This window comes from Dipodomys ordii, unplaced genomic scaffold, assembly GCF_000151885.1.
Source record: "Dipodomys ordii isolate 6190 unplaced genomic scaffold, Dord_2.0 Scaffold24, whole genome shotgun sequence".
Lineage (NCBI taxonomy): Eukaryota > Metazoa > Chordata > Mammalia > Rodentia > Heteromyidae > Dipodomys > Dipodomys ordii.
Genome location: NW_012267240.1, coordinates 12,187,235 through 12,202,704, shown reverse-complemented (window position 1 = coordinate 12,202,704; position 15,470 = coordinate 12,187,235). Strand labels below are relative to the sequence as shown.

The 15,470-nt window shown below is 38.6% G+C and overlaps 1 protein-coding gene across 1 annotated transcript in view; it reads left to right on the top strand.

Annotated features, from left to right (window-relative positions):
* Plxdc2 (plexin domain containing 2) overlaps positions 1-15,470 on the top strand; it is a 394,422-nt gene that overhangs the window by 158,979 nt on the left and 219,973 nt on the right. Inside the window, exon 2 of the mRNA XM_013014718.1 lies at positions 3,247-3,458. Coding sequence (XP_012870172.1) covers positions 3,247-3,458 — 212 coding nt within the window. The remainder of the gene's footprint in view (positions 1-3,246; positions 3,459-15,470) is intronic.

The following is a 15,470-nucleotide window of genomic DNA, read 5'->3' as shown; positions in this document are numbered from 1 at the left end:
ACTGTCACCCATATCCAGCTAGAGAATAAATTTGCATAGTTACTACAGGACCAAGAGCTGGATACATTCATTAGATTTCAAATTAAATGCAAATTATGAAGATCACCAGTCGATATTTTAAAGCTCCTTGGCATTGTTTTGTTAGAGTTACAGGTTAGGAAGAGAAATTGAAAGAGAGAGAGAGAGAGAGAGAGAGAGATGATTGAGAAATAGAACTTCTAGTACTTCAGAAGGCAGGCAGGCAGGAAGGAAGGCAGGTAGCTGGGTGGAAAGGAGGGAAGTAAGGAAGAAAGGAAGGAAGAAAGGGAAAGGGAAGGGAAAAAGGAAAGAAGGAAAGAAGAAAGGATATCCAACATTCAAATATTGCTTTAAACTTCTCTATTGAAGTTTTTAAATGAACACTCTTTGAAAGTTTTAGGTTATTTCCACTTAATTTCGTCTTTAGAGGATTGACATGCCAGGCCTCAGGTTGAAGTTGAGTCTTTTGTGTGTATAATTTGTATGTCATCTTAAATACTACTGAACATTCTGGGAAGGTGTAATCTACTTATTGCATTATGTTTGTCACCATTTCTTATCAAGTTTGATGGTCTAGTAAGGTCTTGTGTAGGTCTGTCAGCTGTTTGTATACACCTAAATCTCCAATGATAGCACTTTCCCAGAGCTACTACTCTGAACAAAAGGCAAGTGTACTTTTCTGATGCTGACCCACATTTTGTGCTAGGAGGTTTTGTTTAACTATCATGCAATCTTATTGCTTACATTTGTTGTAAACTCCCTCATATATTTTTGATAATGAGGCAGGACATATAAATGAGACAAATAAATTTGCTTTATGCAGCTTTTCCTAGAATAATAGGTCTCAAGGCTTGACACATTCCTCAGAAACAGTGTCTGCTTTTTCAGGGAAGATATTCTCAGTCCCATTTAAAATATGGGACAACTAAAGCATAGAGTTGTATACATTTCTCAAGGTTCTACAGTCAGTAAGCCCTAAAAGGACAGAATTTTATCCTAAGTCTATTGAACCTTTGCACAGTACTTTTCCCATGACTCAATTCTGCCTGGTCTATGCTTCTGGCTCCAAACAAAGAATCAGCAGTGACTACATTCCCTCATTCAGTCAAACAGTCAATAATTGTGTACTGGTATATGTCTGGGACAAGTAGAAAAGGTAAAAAGCTATGCACATATGACCAGATAAGATGATGTTAAGAGAAATGAACCCCAAAATAGGGACACAAGTGGTTTTTTTCTTTCTTGCTACTGCTTCTAATGTATTTATAATGTACCATTTTTTTTTTGTTTCTTTGGATGTTCCTCCCCCATGATATAACCCTTGTTTTCACTGTATTTGATGTCAGTACGCTGCATCTTGTATATACACTTCTCTAATTTGGGGAGAATGGAAAAAACAAAATGCTTAACTAGGGATACAGGTTGACCCTTTGTAACAATGAGATGTACAAGATACTATGTTGAAAACGAACTTTACAATTCAGGCTGGGTGGGTGGGGTGAAGTTGTGGAGGTCGGAGGGAAGAGATGGTAAGGGAAAATCAAAGGAGGAGGCAACAATGCTTGATAAGAAATATAGTCATTACCTTGCTCACGTAACTGTAACCCTTCTGTACAGTATTTTTACAATAAAAAAGTATTAAAATAGTTACATACTGTTGAATGGCCTGTATGTTGGACAAATGTATCTAGAAAGAGACAGGCATTTTCTAGAGTGACAGTGATAATACTGATTGGATGTGCTTGTTGAAACCTTGCTGCCAGGAGATGGCCTAGGGACCATGTGTGACTCTTAGTGGACACGAGTTCCTTTCACCATAGAGCTCAATAAATTAAGCACATTTCTCTGGCTGCCATTTCTCTGGCTCTTGGCTATCTGCTATAGTGGAGCTTTGGTTATTTTGGATCCTAAGATCCTTTTAAGGGATAGATGGAGGTACCATTAAAGGTTTCTTTCTTGGCTGTATCTGACTAAGGCATCAGATTATATAGGCGATCTTTCCAATTCATTGTCTCAGCTAGAAGAATTCTTAGCACCTTTTTGAGTTGAAAGGAACATGGTTGTGACTGCTGTGATTAGCAGTACTAAGTAGCTGATTCAGTAATATTGTAAGCTTCATTAAATACACTGTATCTTCTTGAGTATTCTCCTATTTAGGGGAATAGCTGAGATGTGATTGAATCCCTGTTCTTTGAGCCCTTTTTGAACTTATATCCTAATAGCTATAAAGCCTGTCCATTCATATCTCTTAGTAATGGCTGGGTAGAAGGTTGTTCCTCTTGCTCAGAAATGGGATTTCCAATCCTGGTGGAAGACCTTCCCCTGCTGACCTGTTGAAATGAAAGACTGGGAGTCATGATTAAATCTAATTTTCCCTCCTCTAGTGGCAAGAAGAGCTGGGTCACCGGGGCCATTCCCTGCAGATGGCTTTAAAATACCTCTGTGATTTGATCTCCTTGCCATCCCATCCATTTCTATAAGTGCCTGTCGCTGTCATCCTTTACTATCCCGACAAGTTCCCAAGGTGAGGAGAGCGTGGATGGACAAGAGCAGCTGTGATCCATGCTGAGGGCTCTGATTATTAAATGAGCTAGGCAATGGACCAGGTCTGTCTTGTAAACTACAGGGTACATTGCACACTTACAGAACTTAACCCATACAAGGGCACTGATTTTTCTGAGCCAGCCTTGTTCATGTGAAATAGACACAAATATACCCTCATAATCTCAGAATTTTGTTTCTTAATGAACTACTTTGGGGTACAGAATAAGTTTCTGAATGGCCACTTAGATGCTCTTCAGAAAAGCTAGTGGGACCAGATACTATTCTATGCCTTTTCTGTGTGTGTGTGTGGCATAATCTTAGCCTTTTATTTTTGGACAAACTGCAAATAGCTCAGTCTCATTCCATAGGATTCTTCTCACTTGCTTTCTCAGAGCAGCTAGAGAATGTTTACAAAGCCTGTGTCTGAACAGAGAAGGAAAAGGCATTGTTATAGGGCTGTTCACTATCTTGAGAGATACTGCAATATCGGCCGTGAATCTCTGTCACAGTTTGTGGTAGGTGGCAATTATACAACACTTGAAGATGCTTCTATAACTCGTTTGCTGCTTTCCCTGTGCTGTTGCTTTTCCATTTTCACGACAAATCTACTCACCTTTACTTCCCTTGTAGATGGACTGTTAGTAAATTATGCCTGGAGTTTACACATTCTCTTTCTTTTCCCAGGCTGGCAGTACCAAGTGGCCCCAGGCTTTCCTGGAGCAGAAGAGAATGTGCACGTGGATGTGCATGCGTACAGCCACCGATGGAAAAGGAACTTGGATCCTCTGAAGGCGGTAGACACAAACCGAGCAAGCATAGGCCAAGACTCTCCAGAGCCACGAGGCTTCACTGACCTGCTCCTGGACGATGGGCAAGACAACACCACCCAGATTGAGGTGGGTGAATATACTGGATAATTGAGATGGATTAGATGCACACGTGCTATCCCTGCATGCTGATCTAAACCTTCTAGATTTTTTTTGTGTTTTGTTAACTATAATTATTTATCGATTTTATATTTTATTATCTTTAAGTAGTTGTACAACGGAATTGCCATTCCACAAAGCGGTTTATGAATACATTGTGTCTTGATCAGTACCATCTCTTTCAAAGTTTTCACCCATCCCTCCCTAACCACCACCCCTTCCCTCACTTTTTTAAAAAAATTTTTGTAGGATATGCACTGCATTTCTGACTACATTCTCCCCTTCCTCCATCTCTTCCTTTGTCTGCCCAACTCTCCTTGACTCCACCCACCCCTTTCAAGTATCTGTTTCCTGGTGTTTATTTTGTTGAATTTTAATTTAGTCTTTCTAAGGCATTGTATTGTTGGAGTGTAACTCCTTTTAGACTTTTTCACACTCAATGTCATTAAGTGTAATGGCCAAGTCAGTCAATTACCCAAGAATGCATTTACTCACAAACGCAGATCACAGAGCTTTGCAAGGTGATGATGCTAAAGGATCATCATCCTCCTCATCTCTAACCACCACAGCCAAATCAACCCTGCGCATGTGTGATGTGTACGTAAAACTGCACTATAGCATAGCTTGCAGGAGAAGATGATCAATCCTGCTTAGGAGTTCAGTGTCAATAACGAGACTTTGCCCAGGATTGGCCATTTAGGAAGACCCTTACTTGATTGGAAAGAGTTTAATTGATGGATAACCTGTTCATGACAGAGCAAACTGCATCCACACCGAGTGCACAGCAGAATGGCAGAGTGTATTGAAAAGCTTTGTCAGATGGCCATCTGACTCCATATACACAAGGACTGGTGGGGGTGTTGCTGGGTATAGGGCTGGTGGTGCCATAAAATAGGACAGTTTCAGAGCAACTGTGGTGGTTGGTTTTTGTATGGCTATAGGTTGCTTTTTGTTATGGTTATGTCATGATATGAGAGGGTCAGGATGATTGGAGAGCAAGTGCATGAGTATGAGCCCACAGAGGATGTGTTTTGGGCTGGTTTTAGGGTTCCTCAGGTCTTAGCGATAGAGTTCAGTCTCTTAACATTAATCAAGATTGAAGGCAGGCTTTGATGGCTGTAATCCTAGCTACTCGGAAGGCTGAGTCTGAGGAATGAGGATTGAAGACAGACCAGGCAGGAAAGTCTCTTATCTCCAATTAACCAGCAAAAAGCCAGAAGTGAAACTGTGGTTTAAGTGGTAGAGTGCCAACCTTGAGCAAAAAAGCTCAGGGAATCCACCCAGTCCCTGAGTTCAAGCCCCAGGGTTGGCAGATACACACACACACGTGCACACATGAGTGCACGCACGCGCGCGCGCGCACACACACACACACACACACACACACATACACACAAATTCAAGATTGAGACCATTGTAAAATATACATTACTCAAAAAGTAAAATCAATTAAATCTTGTGACTATAGCAAAGGCCACCCAAATGAGAATAATAAACAGAAAATACTTAGGTGGCCACAGAATGGAGCCACCTTTTCCAGAGATACAGAGAAAGATAAGAGAGTGGGGAAAGTGTTTAGTGAGCAAGCAAGAATGTTTCATAGAAGAGTAGAAGACCTCAAGTGTTCGGTGATTAGAGATTGTTGACAATGGGCAAGCGGAGGTGAACTGACTAGAAGCAGCATCACAGGAAAGGGGTGTGAGGAACTTATTTATATTTCTGTGGTTATATTTCTCCTGAGTTGGAAGGAAGAATAGAAAAATAGGGAAGTTGAAAATTGTGAATTAAGACCTGCCCATTCTGGTCTGAATTCGTCCTAGGTTATGATTTGCCTTCTTGACCTGGATGCCAAAGAGGTTGGGGTTGGAATCCTGAATAACAAACCACAGCTATGGTAACCAGGGCTTCCATTTTGAGGAGTGTTGATCCAACTCTGAACAAAGGGCTGTTTGTATTCGGGTTGTATATGCACAATGTCTGCTTGTACATTCTTTCTCAATCTGAATATTTTAGCTTTAGTCTTCCTCACAGGTGACAAGCTAATAATTTTTGAGAACTAGGTGTCACTCACTTGGCTTTGCTAGTCTCTGAAACAGTATGTAGGAAAAGAACTCAAGTTCATGGAGAAGACACAACGTGATCTTGAAAACAGTGTGAAAACATCACAGGGCTCCTTTACAAAGGGAGAAATTTTTAGCAGATTAGAAGTTCAGGTGGTTGGGATGCTATAGATGTTAGAAATAGCCGGTGTGGAATGGCCTCTTCAGGACCTTAGCCAGTGTGTGATTCCAGGGCCCTGGCTGACCTACTAAAGTGACAACAGAAAGTGGAATGAGAAACTGATGTCACATCATTACTTTAAGAGGTAATCCTGACTTCTGTTGAATGGTGCCTTATTTTTGTAACAATGCTGTTATAGCAACTTGCAGCTGGGAACAAACTCTTTCCCGAGCCTCCCTTTATTTGGGGGCATAGGACAAAGGAAACAGAGCTGAACTAAAAAGCATAAGAGATATAGACTGCCTGCCTGGAGCTAGGACCCAAAAGACTGAAAGGGGACAACACAGATCCTTGGAACACTTTGAGTTCTTCTGGATTTGGTTCACTTTCCAAATCAACTGTGCAGTGAAAACTCCCATTTCCTTACGGGACAGATTAACAACCCTCAAAATGCAAGCCATTGTATTTTGTAGCTGTGATTTTGTTATTTATCTAATTTCTCTTCTGTACCTTAATGTAGACCACAAGGGTCAGAGATTTTGAGTTAAACGAAGGGAGGAGGGAGCAAGGGTACTAGCTGATGAAAATGTGCTGGCGGCTAACATGACCAGGGACACTGTCTTGTTTGATCCTTTTGGCAAAGGAGATCTGGTGGCATTTGTGTTCCCAGGTTCTCTACACAATCCTAGTGACTTTATTTACTTATTTGCTATTTGTTTGTTTGTTTACTTATTTATTTTTGGTCTGTTGTGGGGCTTGAACTCAGGGCCTAGGTGCTGTCTCCGACTTTTCTGCCAAAGGCTAGCTTTCTGACGCTATGAGCGGCAGCTCCATTTTGGATTTTTTGGTAGTTAATTGGAGATAAGAATCTTATGGACTTTCCTGCCCAGACTGGCTTTGAATGGAGATCCTCAGATCTGAGCTTCCTAAGTAGCTAGGAATATAGGTGTGAGCCACCAGCACCTGACCTCAGCGACTTTTTTTACATAAGACAATTTCTGATTTTGGTTTCGTATTTTCCTAATGTGTATCACCAGTCAATAAAGGAGCTGGTAATAAATACAGGCTTGCCAGCTTCCTGTGACTTGTCCTTTCTATTTGACCTTGCTCTATCTAGGCAAATTTCACATAAGAATCATGTTAAGTTTCAACCTGCTAGGAGATTTGTCTTGAAGCTACAAATGCAGTGTAAGGTGATCAGCAATATTTATAGCGAGATTTTTAAAAAATGTGTATGAGGTCCTGAGGTTTGATGGTGGTAACTGGGAATCTAAAGTCTTTTAAATCATGCCTAAGTATAGTCACTTTTTTTGGGAACAAAACTCAACCAAAAAATCAAAGCTTTGGCCCTTGAAATAGCATTTTTGAATATTATTGTATCTTTCTTGGAAAAACACTTTTGTCCAATTGAGTTCAATGATGAAAAGTACCAAATTGTTCTAGAGTGACTATTCTCCGAGGAGTATCATGATAAGACCTTGCTGCAGCTTTTGGGAATCAGCATTGTGGTTTATACTGCTTGATACTTGGAATGATGGTGAAAGACTATTTGTGCCTTTTACTTCCAAAATTCTTAAAGTCGGTGTCAGGAATCACAATTATTCTCCCCGACACTCCCGCCTGTATTGCTTGCTAAGTCATATGTATTCCAGAAGGACTAATAGCACCCAAATGGCGTTCATACTTACCTTCTTGCCTTTCTGCCATTCTCTAGAATACATCCTATTTTCATTTTATAGACACAACAAGAACAGAAAAAAATACAGTGGTGTATTTACTATATCAACACAGAACCCCCCTTAAACACACAAAGGCTATTGTACTCTTAGCTTGGTACTCACTGACTCCGTATTTGTTCTGGCGCTTCAGAAGAATAGGTAAAAAGGGATTGGAAAAGTTAGAATTCCAGTGAATTTGCTTCAGTTGCAGACTGATGTGCCTCTTGTCCTTTTCTTCTTTAAAAACATTTTTCCCATGTAGATATTAAAGATGTGTTGAAATCAACTGTTCTTTCCTCTTGAATAAGCAGAGATCTACCAGCTGCTGACAAGTAATTGTCCTAATTGTTAGTTTCTGTGAGATCTTTCTTTTTGTATGTCCTTTCTTCCCTTGGACATAAAGTCAACAAGCCCCTGTTGATTAGTCAGAATTGAACACAAGCTTTTGGACAACTGCCAGAAAATGTGCTTTTTTGGGGTAGTGGTGGTAATTGTTTTAGGAACATACTGGAATGACAGGACTTTAGGATCAGCTTGAGTTCCATTCATGATTTGGCCTTATTTAAATGGATTTCAGTGAATCTCATCACTCTGTGAACACAAGAAAGATCCAGCAGGCAAGACACTTGTCTTCATGGGCTCTTCTTCCATTTTCCAGCATAGAGCTTTTGCTGCAAGCATGAGGACTGGGAGAATGGGGAGGGACAGAGACTCATGAATTCATCAGGCTTGAGCCTTCAATGTCTGGGATCCCTGAGGGTCTTAAAGCTCAACATCAGACAGCATCCTATTTGCACAGAGCAGTGTTGGTATCTTCTTGTTCTTCACTTTAGGAATCAATCACAAATTCCTTTGTGACATACCAAAACAAAGATTTGCTTTTACCACTTCATCACATGTAATATTTGGAACTTTCATATTTCTTCTCTCAGGACAATGAAAGTATTTCTGAAAAGGCTAATGGAATGTGATTTTTCCCCCTTTACCCAAAAGCCCTTGGATGACCTGATGAACTGAAGTTTTAAAAATGGAATGGATCAAGAAAATGTGGTGTATATACTCAATCGAATTTTATTTCTCTCTTAGAGAGAATGATGATTACATCTTTTGCAAAGAAATGGATGGACCTACAGGGAGGGGGTGTTCAGCAAAGTCAGGAAGACACAAGATGAATGTTTTCTCTCCTATGTGGAAGCTAAAACTAATTTATAAATGAACAAATACAGACGTCAGGGTTGTATGCAAAGTGTACACAACTGCATTAACTAATATTGTATTTTCAAGGAAGAATTCAAACTGTGTCATTCCTGAGAAAGGCTAATTCACAGTCCAATGATGACCAGGTTAAATAGTACTGAAAAGTGGAGGGGAATAGACAAATAAAAAGGGAAGACTGGGGAAGAGAGAATATAGTCATAAACTCTAATCTGTATCTTAAAAAAACTAGGAAAGGAGTAGGGTTAGGAGATGAGGAAGAATGATGGAAGGGGTGACATTGATCAAGATCCATTGTATTCATAACCTGATATTTTGAATGGTAGCACCATTGTACAACTACTTAAAGAAAATGAAAACAAAAAAGGCTAAAAAAGAACCACATAAATATATGGCTTCAAGATCTAAAACTGACTTAGAAATTGTGAGATGAGCCAGTGCCCTTGAAACTTTAAACATGCTTGCAGATCACCTGGGAATCTGGTTAAAATGGTCTGTGCTGATTTCTCAATTCTAGTCTGGAGCCTGATTGTTATTCCGCAGTGTTCCAGCAATGGGCTGCATTTGGAACATAAAAGTCACTCTTTGAGTCACAATGAGCTGGACCACAAAGCTGACTTAGCTATTATTATTGATGTTCTGAAAAGTCTTATATTTTATATCCTCCACACAAGATGTCTCATGGAGTTCTCATGCTGGTGAAAAAAAATGAAAACTGCAAGTGCGGCCAGCAGCTTTGTATCCTCCATGTGTGTATAAATTTCATGTGTGAGGGGCATACAGTAGGGAATGATCAGAAGAGTTGGGTGGTATATTTAGTTGAAAATGGAAATTCTATATTTTTTTCTGAAACCTTTTGATCTTCTGCATGCCACATACTGCTGGTAGTGCTGGCATCTTGTTTTCGTAAGATGTTACTTTATATTGTATATTTTATATACTTATTTTAAATGTTACTTAAAAATGACCAATTGTTTATTGCTGCATAGAATTATTGGGTGGCCTCGTGTGTGTGTGTGTGTGTGTGTGTGTGTGTATGTGTGTGTGTGTGAGAGAGAGAGAGTTGTGTTTGTTTGTTGCTAGGTAATCTATTTGAGATTAAAGATATCATTGATTTGATCATGATCTTATGAATAGATGGCAAATGCTCTCCTTTTTTTTTTTTCTTTGTGTCAGTTGTGGGGCTTGAACTCAGGGCCTGAGTTTTTTCCCTGAGCTCTTTTGCTCAAGGCTAGTACTCTACCACTTTGAGCCACAGTTCCATTTCTGTTTTTTGAGGGGTTAATTGGAGATGAAAGTTTCATGGGGATTTTTTTGTGCATGGACTAGCTTTGAACTTCACTCCTCAGATCTCAGCCTCCTGAGTTGCTAGGATTACAAGCATGAGCCACCAGTGCTCAACCAACTATGATTTTGATGTAGGTATAATATCCGTAGAATGTTGTAGAGAATGTTTAAGATTATGTTTAGAAAATCAAAGTCCTACTGTTCTCATGTCTTTTAAACCTAAATTATTACTCTTACTTTCAGATGTGTACCAATAAAAGTAATACATTTGTAAATATGTATAGAGTAATGTAAAATTCATGTAAAGGTAATGAAATATAAATGACAGAACTTCTGTATGAAAAGCATATGATTCTGAGGACTTGGCGCGTTTATTTTTAAAAGAAAGAAAAGTAAAAAAAATGTGAAAATGCCCAAAAGTGGGATTGCTGGGTCATAGGGGAGTTCTATGTGAAGTCTTTTGAGGAACCTCCATACTGCTTTCCAAAGTGGTTGGACAAGTTTACACTCCCACCAACAATGAAGTAAGGTTCCTTTCTGTCCACATCCCCTCCAGCATCTGTTGTTATTAGAGTTCTTGATTTTTGCTGTTCTTTCTGGGGTCAGGTGATATCTCAATGTTGTTTTGATTTGCATTTCTTTTATGGCTAGGGATGTTGAACATTTCTTCATGTGTCTATTGGCCATCCTTCTTTCTTCTTCAGAGAAGTTTCTCTTTAAGTCTTTCGCCCACTTATTTATTGGGCAGTTGTTTCTTTGGGGATTTGTTGTTGGGGGGTTTAATTTTTTGAGTTCCAAGTATATTTTAGATATGAGACCCTTGTCCGTTAAATGTTTTTTTCTTTCATACATGTGTTTCTAACGCATTTATAAGATTATCTCTTTGTTGCTTTGTATGTCCCTCCCCCACAGTATAACCCCTGCTTTCACTATATTTGATGTCAGTATAACTTGTGGAGGAGATGGGGAAAAACCAGTTGTTTAAGGATACAGGTGGATCTGATGCAACAATGAGACGTACAAGTTGTCATGTCCAAAACGAGCTTTACAACGTCGGTGCGGGGGGGGGGAGGGGAGGGGAAGGGGTTTGGGGGGAGGGGGGAAGGAGAAGGATTGGGATGGGGGGGAGGGGGGAGGCTGGGAAGGGATGGGAAGGGTAAACAAAGGAGGAGGCTGCAATGCTTGGTAAGAAATGTACGCATTATCCTGCCCATGCAATTGTAACCCCTCTGTACAGTATGTTCACAAATAAAATAAAATAAAATTTAAAAAAATGTGAAAAGTTGGTGGAGATTTTTTTTAGTGTAGCCTTTCAGTTTTAAACTTGTAGAAATTTAGAACATTGAGGAATTGTAATCCTACAGTTCATCCTGAGAAAGCACAGGTACCTGCCTCCCAAATGGCTTAAACATTTCTAAATTCATCTAAGTACATGTCAGAGTTTCTTGCACAGAAGCAGAGAAAGAGCATAGTTAACACAGGGTTAGTTAACATAAGCAATAAGATTAAGAGCAGGAAGAGTCCATGAAACAAAGTAATGAAGAGCCAGTTAGAAGATACATGGGAACAAATGTATTTCTCAGTATCATTTTCTTTTTAGACACTAGTATTTGAACTCAGAGCCCCTTGCTTACTATACAAGTAGTTTACCACTTCAGCCAAGCCTTCCATCCCTTTTTGCTTTAGTTACTTTTCAGGCAGAGTATGATGTTTCTGAATAAGGCAGCTTTAGAACACAATTCTCTTGCCTGTACTTACCTGGAACTATCAGAGTATACTAACTCATTCTTTACATAAGGTTTTGCTAACTATTTTCCCCAAGTTGACCTTGAACTGAGAGCCTTCGATCTCAGCTTCTGAAGAAGTTGAGATTACAAGGTTGAGCTACAATCCTCAGCCCTTGAAAACACTTTTAAACCTTATTTTGTAGTATCCGGAAGTGTTTGGGATGAATCACAAAGGTACTCATAAACCACTGAAGATGTTAACAGCAAACTGTAAGATTGTGTTGGTGTTTCTAGAACATTGCTAAAAAGGCATAGTGGAGACTGGATCAGAAATCCCCAAGGTAAAAGAATGATGAGTTAAATGTAGCTGAGATTTATAGTGCTGTGAAATGAGATAGTGTTAGCCAAGAGGTTATGGATCTACTTAGGAATCACAGAAATATTTGGACAGCAGTCATCTAATATGAGTTGGAAACTGATCTCATTTCTTCAACTATGTATCACTAAATATTGTACATTGATGACAGAATCTATTCAATTCCTTTTGCTTTGGTAAGTGGAAAAAAATCGAATCTTAAGCTTCTGATTGAGTTCTATTCACTTTCTTTTTAGAATATTGATGGGGACATGCATTTTGCAAAGAAGAAATACACTGGAGATAGGGAATGATACAGAAATAATATCTGCAACTATTGCTTGTCCTTTAAAATGATAATGAAGATTAAAATAGGGTTTCATATGTCTTGCTCAATTATAAATTATTCTTAGTTTGACAAGTCAGTTCCTTATTGAAACAAAAATGCAAAAGAGATCCATAACTGTCCTTCAAAAAGTTTCATAAAATATAATTAGATTCTCTCTCTGGTAGTTTGCTGTTAGCTAATTGAGTTTACTTACAGAAATAGCATAGCAATAGTCTACTGAATGATACATACAAGTTGTAAAGTTATTATGACCTGTGTTAATCATTTTCAGAACCTGAATTAGCTCTTAGTGTGGATAATATGCTTGCATTTTCTATGTGCAGAAATATCATATTCAATCTCTCCATCACCTGTTGGATCCTGAGGTAGAATATCACAATGACTTTTTTTCTGCCTCAGTACCCTACACATTTGTGAGGACCTTGTTATAACTCATGGTATTGCATAATACCAGGTAACTGTTAATCAGGAGGGTTTCTGTTTCATGATTTGGCAATGTTGCTTTCTTCTTTGCCCAGACTAATATCTAGCAAGACACTTAAATTATACTCTTATGAAAATTATTATGTTCAATGTTAGCAATTACAGCTTAGCCTTGATGTCATAGGGCGAGATATTTATCTACAATTGTCTCCTATTATCCACAGTTTTTACTTTCATGGTTTCAATTAACTGCATTTATCTATGACCTGAAAATATTAAATAGGATGCTGCAAAATGAAACCATTCGTAAGTCTTAAATTTTACAGAATTATGAGTAATATGATGAATAGTTGCACCATTCTGCTATGCCTGGCTTGTGTGTCAATCTCTCTTTTGACCAACATATTCATTCTATATATGCTACCCTCCCATTACGCGTTAGTTGCCACCTTGATTATCAGAGTAACTGCTATTGAATTATGTTACTAGTATTCAAGTGGCTTTTATTTTATTTCCTTAAGGCTGAGAAGCACCAGGGCAGTGATATTGGCAACTTGCTAAAAAGAAGCTAAAATGTGTGCAGTAAAGAAATGAGGGCACATTAAATCATTTGTGGATAAAGACATTTGCATAACTTTCATTGTAGTATATGGTATAATTGTCATAGTTATTTATAATTAATATTTAATGATGCATAAGTTAAATTGAACTTTGTCATATATGCATATGTATGCACAGGTATACATATATTGGCACACATATTTGTATATATACATAACAGACACATAAATGCATACATACATACACACAAACACATATATGGAAAGAGTTTGGTACTGTCCACCATTTTAGACATCCAGGGTGGTTCTTAGAACCTATCTCTAGAAGAATAATTATTTTGTTAGTTCAGAACATGTCTAGTCTGTCTATGCAGATCAGAATGCTCAAAGCAAAGGTCCAAGAGACTCTGCCTGCAACTCAGGGGTAGGGCATGAAGGCCAGTAGATGCAGCTCAGAGGGTGCTCCCTGGCTGCACCTGCAGGGGGCAGTGCTCCAGAGAGGGATGTGATCATGTCCTTTACTATTCAAGGTTGGGAGATACACAAGGAAAAGAAACAGTTACTGTTTGCAGTTATTTCTTTTTCTTCTTTGTTTTGTTTTGTTTTCTCCTCTGGTTTATTCCCCACAGTCACTGTTTCTGATTTTTGTACCCTTTGTTTTGTATATAAGTTTATCTGATTTGGGGAACAGAAGGGCAATCAGAGAAATGGTGGGACAAAGGCTGAATTAATGCAACAGTGATCCTCACTAGACACTATGTTAGAAATGAATTTAACAACATGGACAGGGAAAGTGGGAGAAAACAAGGGAAGGGGTAACACTGATTGAGAAGAAATCTACTCATTACCTTACTGTAACCCCTCTGTACATCAACTGTACAATCAAATAAAATAAAATAGAAAGAAACAGTTGAAGATCAAGCAGGAAATGGCCGAGGAGTACCTACCAGCAGCTAAAGAAAGTTCTCCATAGGAACACTGACATAACTCAGCCAATGAGAAACATAACCTATCTCGTCAGCTACCTGGCTCCCTGGCAAAGATCATATTGCTTGTTGGATCTTCCACTGGGCAGCCTCATTCTGTCAATTCACTTTTCCTTTAGGACTAGCTTTATTCTAGTATTTTCAAAATAGGAATAGAGTAATAAAATTATACTTCAGAGGCTAAGTGGATCTTTGTTGGCACAGATATTGCAAATAGCATGGTGTTTATTTGGCATCTGAGGGAGTATTAACTCCAGGACTTCCAGCACCGGACTGGAACTTAATTAACTGATAGAAATAATTTCTCTACTTTTGTGAGACAATCACATCAAACCTTTGCCACTTACTTTACCGAGCAAATTAATGTGCACTGCACCATTTTGTACCATTTCATTGAAAAACATAGTAAGTAGGGATATTCTATTACATTATGTGGCAGTCAGAAGTGGCTGTGGATCTTTGTTAAAGATAACTATTATGCCTTTGACAAACATTCTGAATTAGAAGAGTTCTCTTCTAATTCTACTAGGTCTCTTCAAATTCTACTATGTCTAAACATTAATGAGCCATTACAAATATGAGACATCTAACATTTTTTCTGATTATTTAAACTCACATTGTGAGAGTATTTCTACTTAAAGCACCAAAGTAGTATAATATGAAGTGTTCAGGGTTTTCCTTCATCTGGCATTTCTAAAGCAGGTTTTGGATCACTCGGTAAGAATAAACATGCATATGTATATTCAGCTTCATTTATCTCCCATGTCCTAAAGAAATTTACTAATGGGTTGCTCCATGATTTATATAGGAAGATTTGAAATATCCAAAGGTGCAAGAAAGGGGTAGTAATGCGAGTTTTCTTTTCTTTTTTTTAATGTTTCTCTGAAAAGAAACTTTTCTGTTTATGTCCTAGCAATGCAAAGATGTCTGAATCTGTCTAGAATAAGAGAAGAATTGAACTTTACAGCCCTTGGGAACAGTTGTTTTGAGCTATTTCTATATGGTATTTCGATCCTGAGCTATTAAATTGAAGTAGGACTTTGGGATCCATTGCTCTGAATTATATGGACCAATTAAACATGTCTGAAACTGTTTTCTCCTTTACAATAAATGCCCAGCCCTTTTGTAAACTTAATATATGC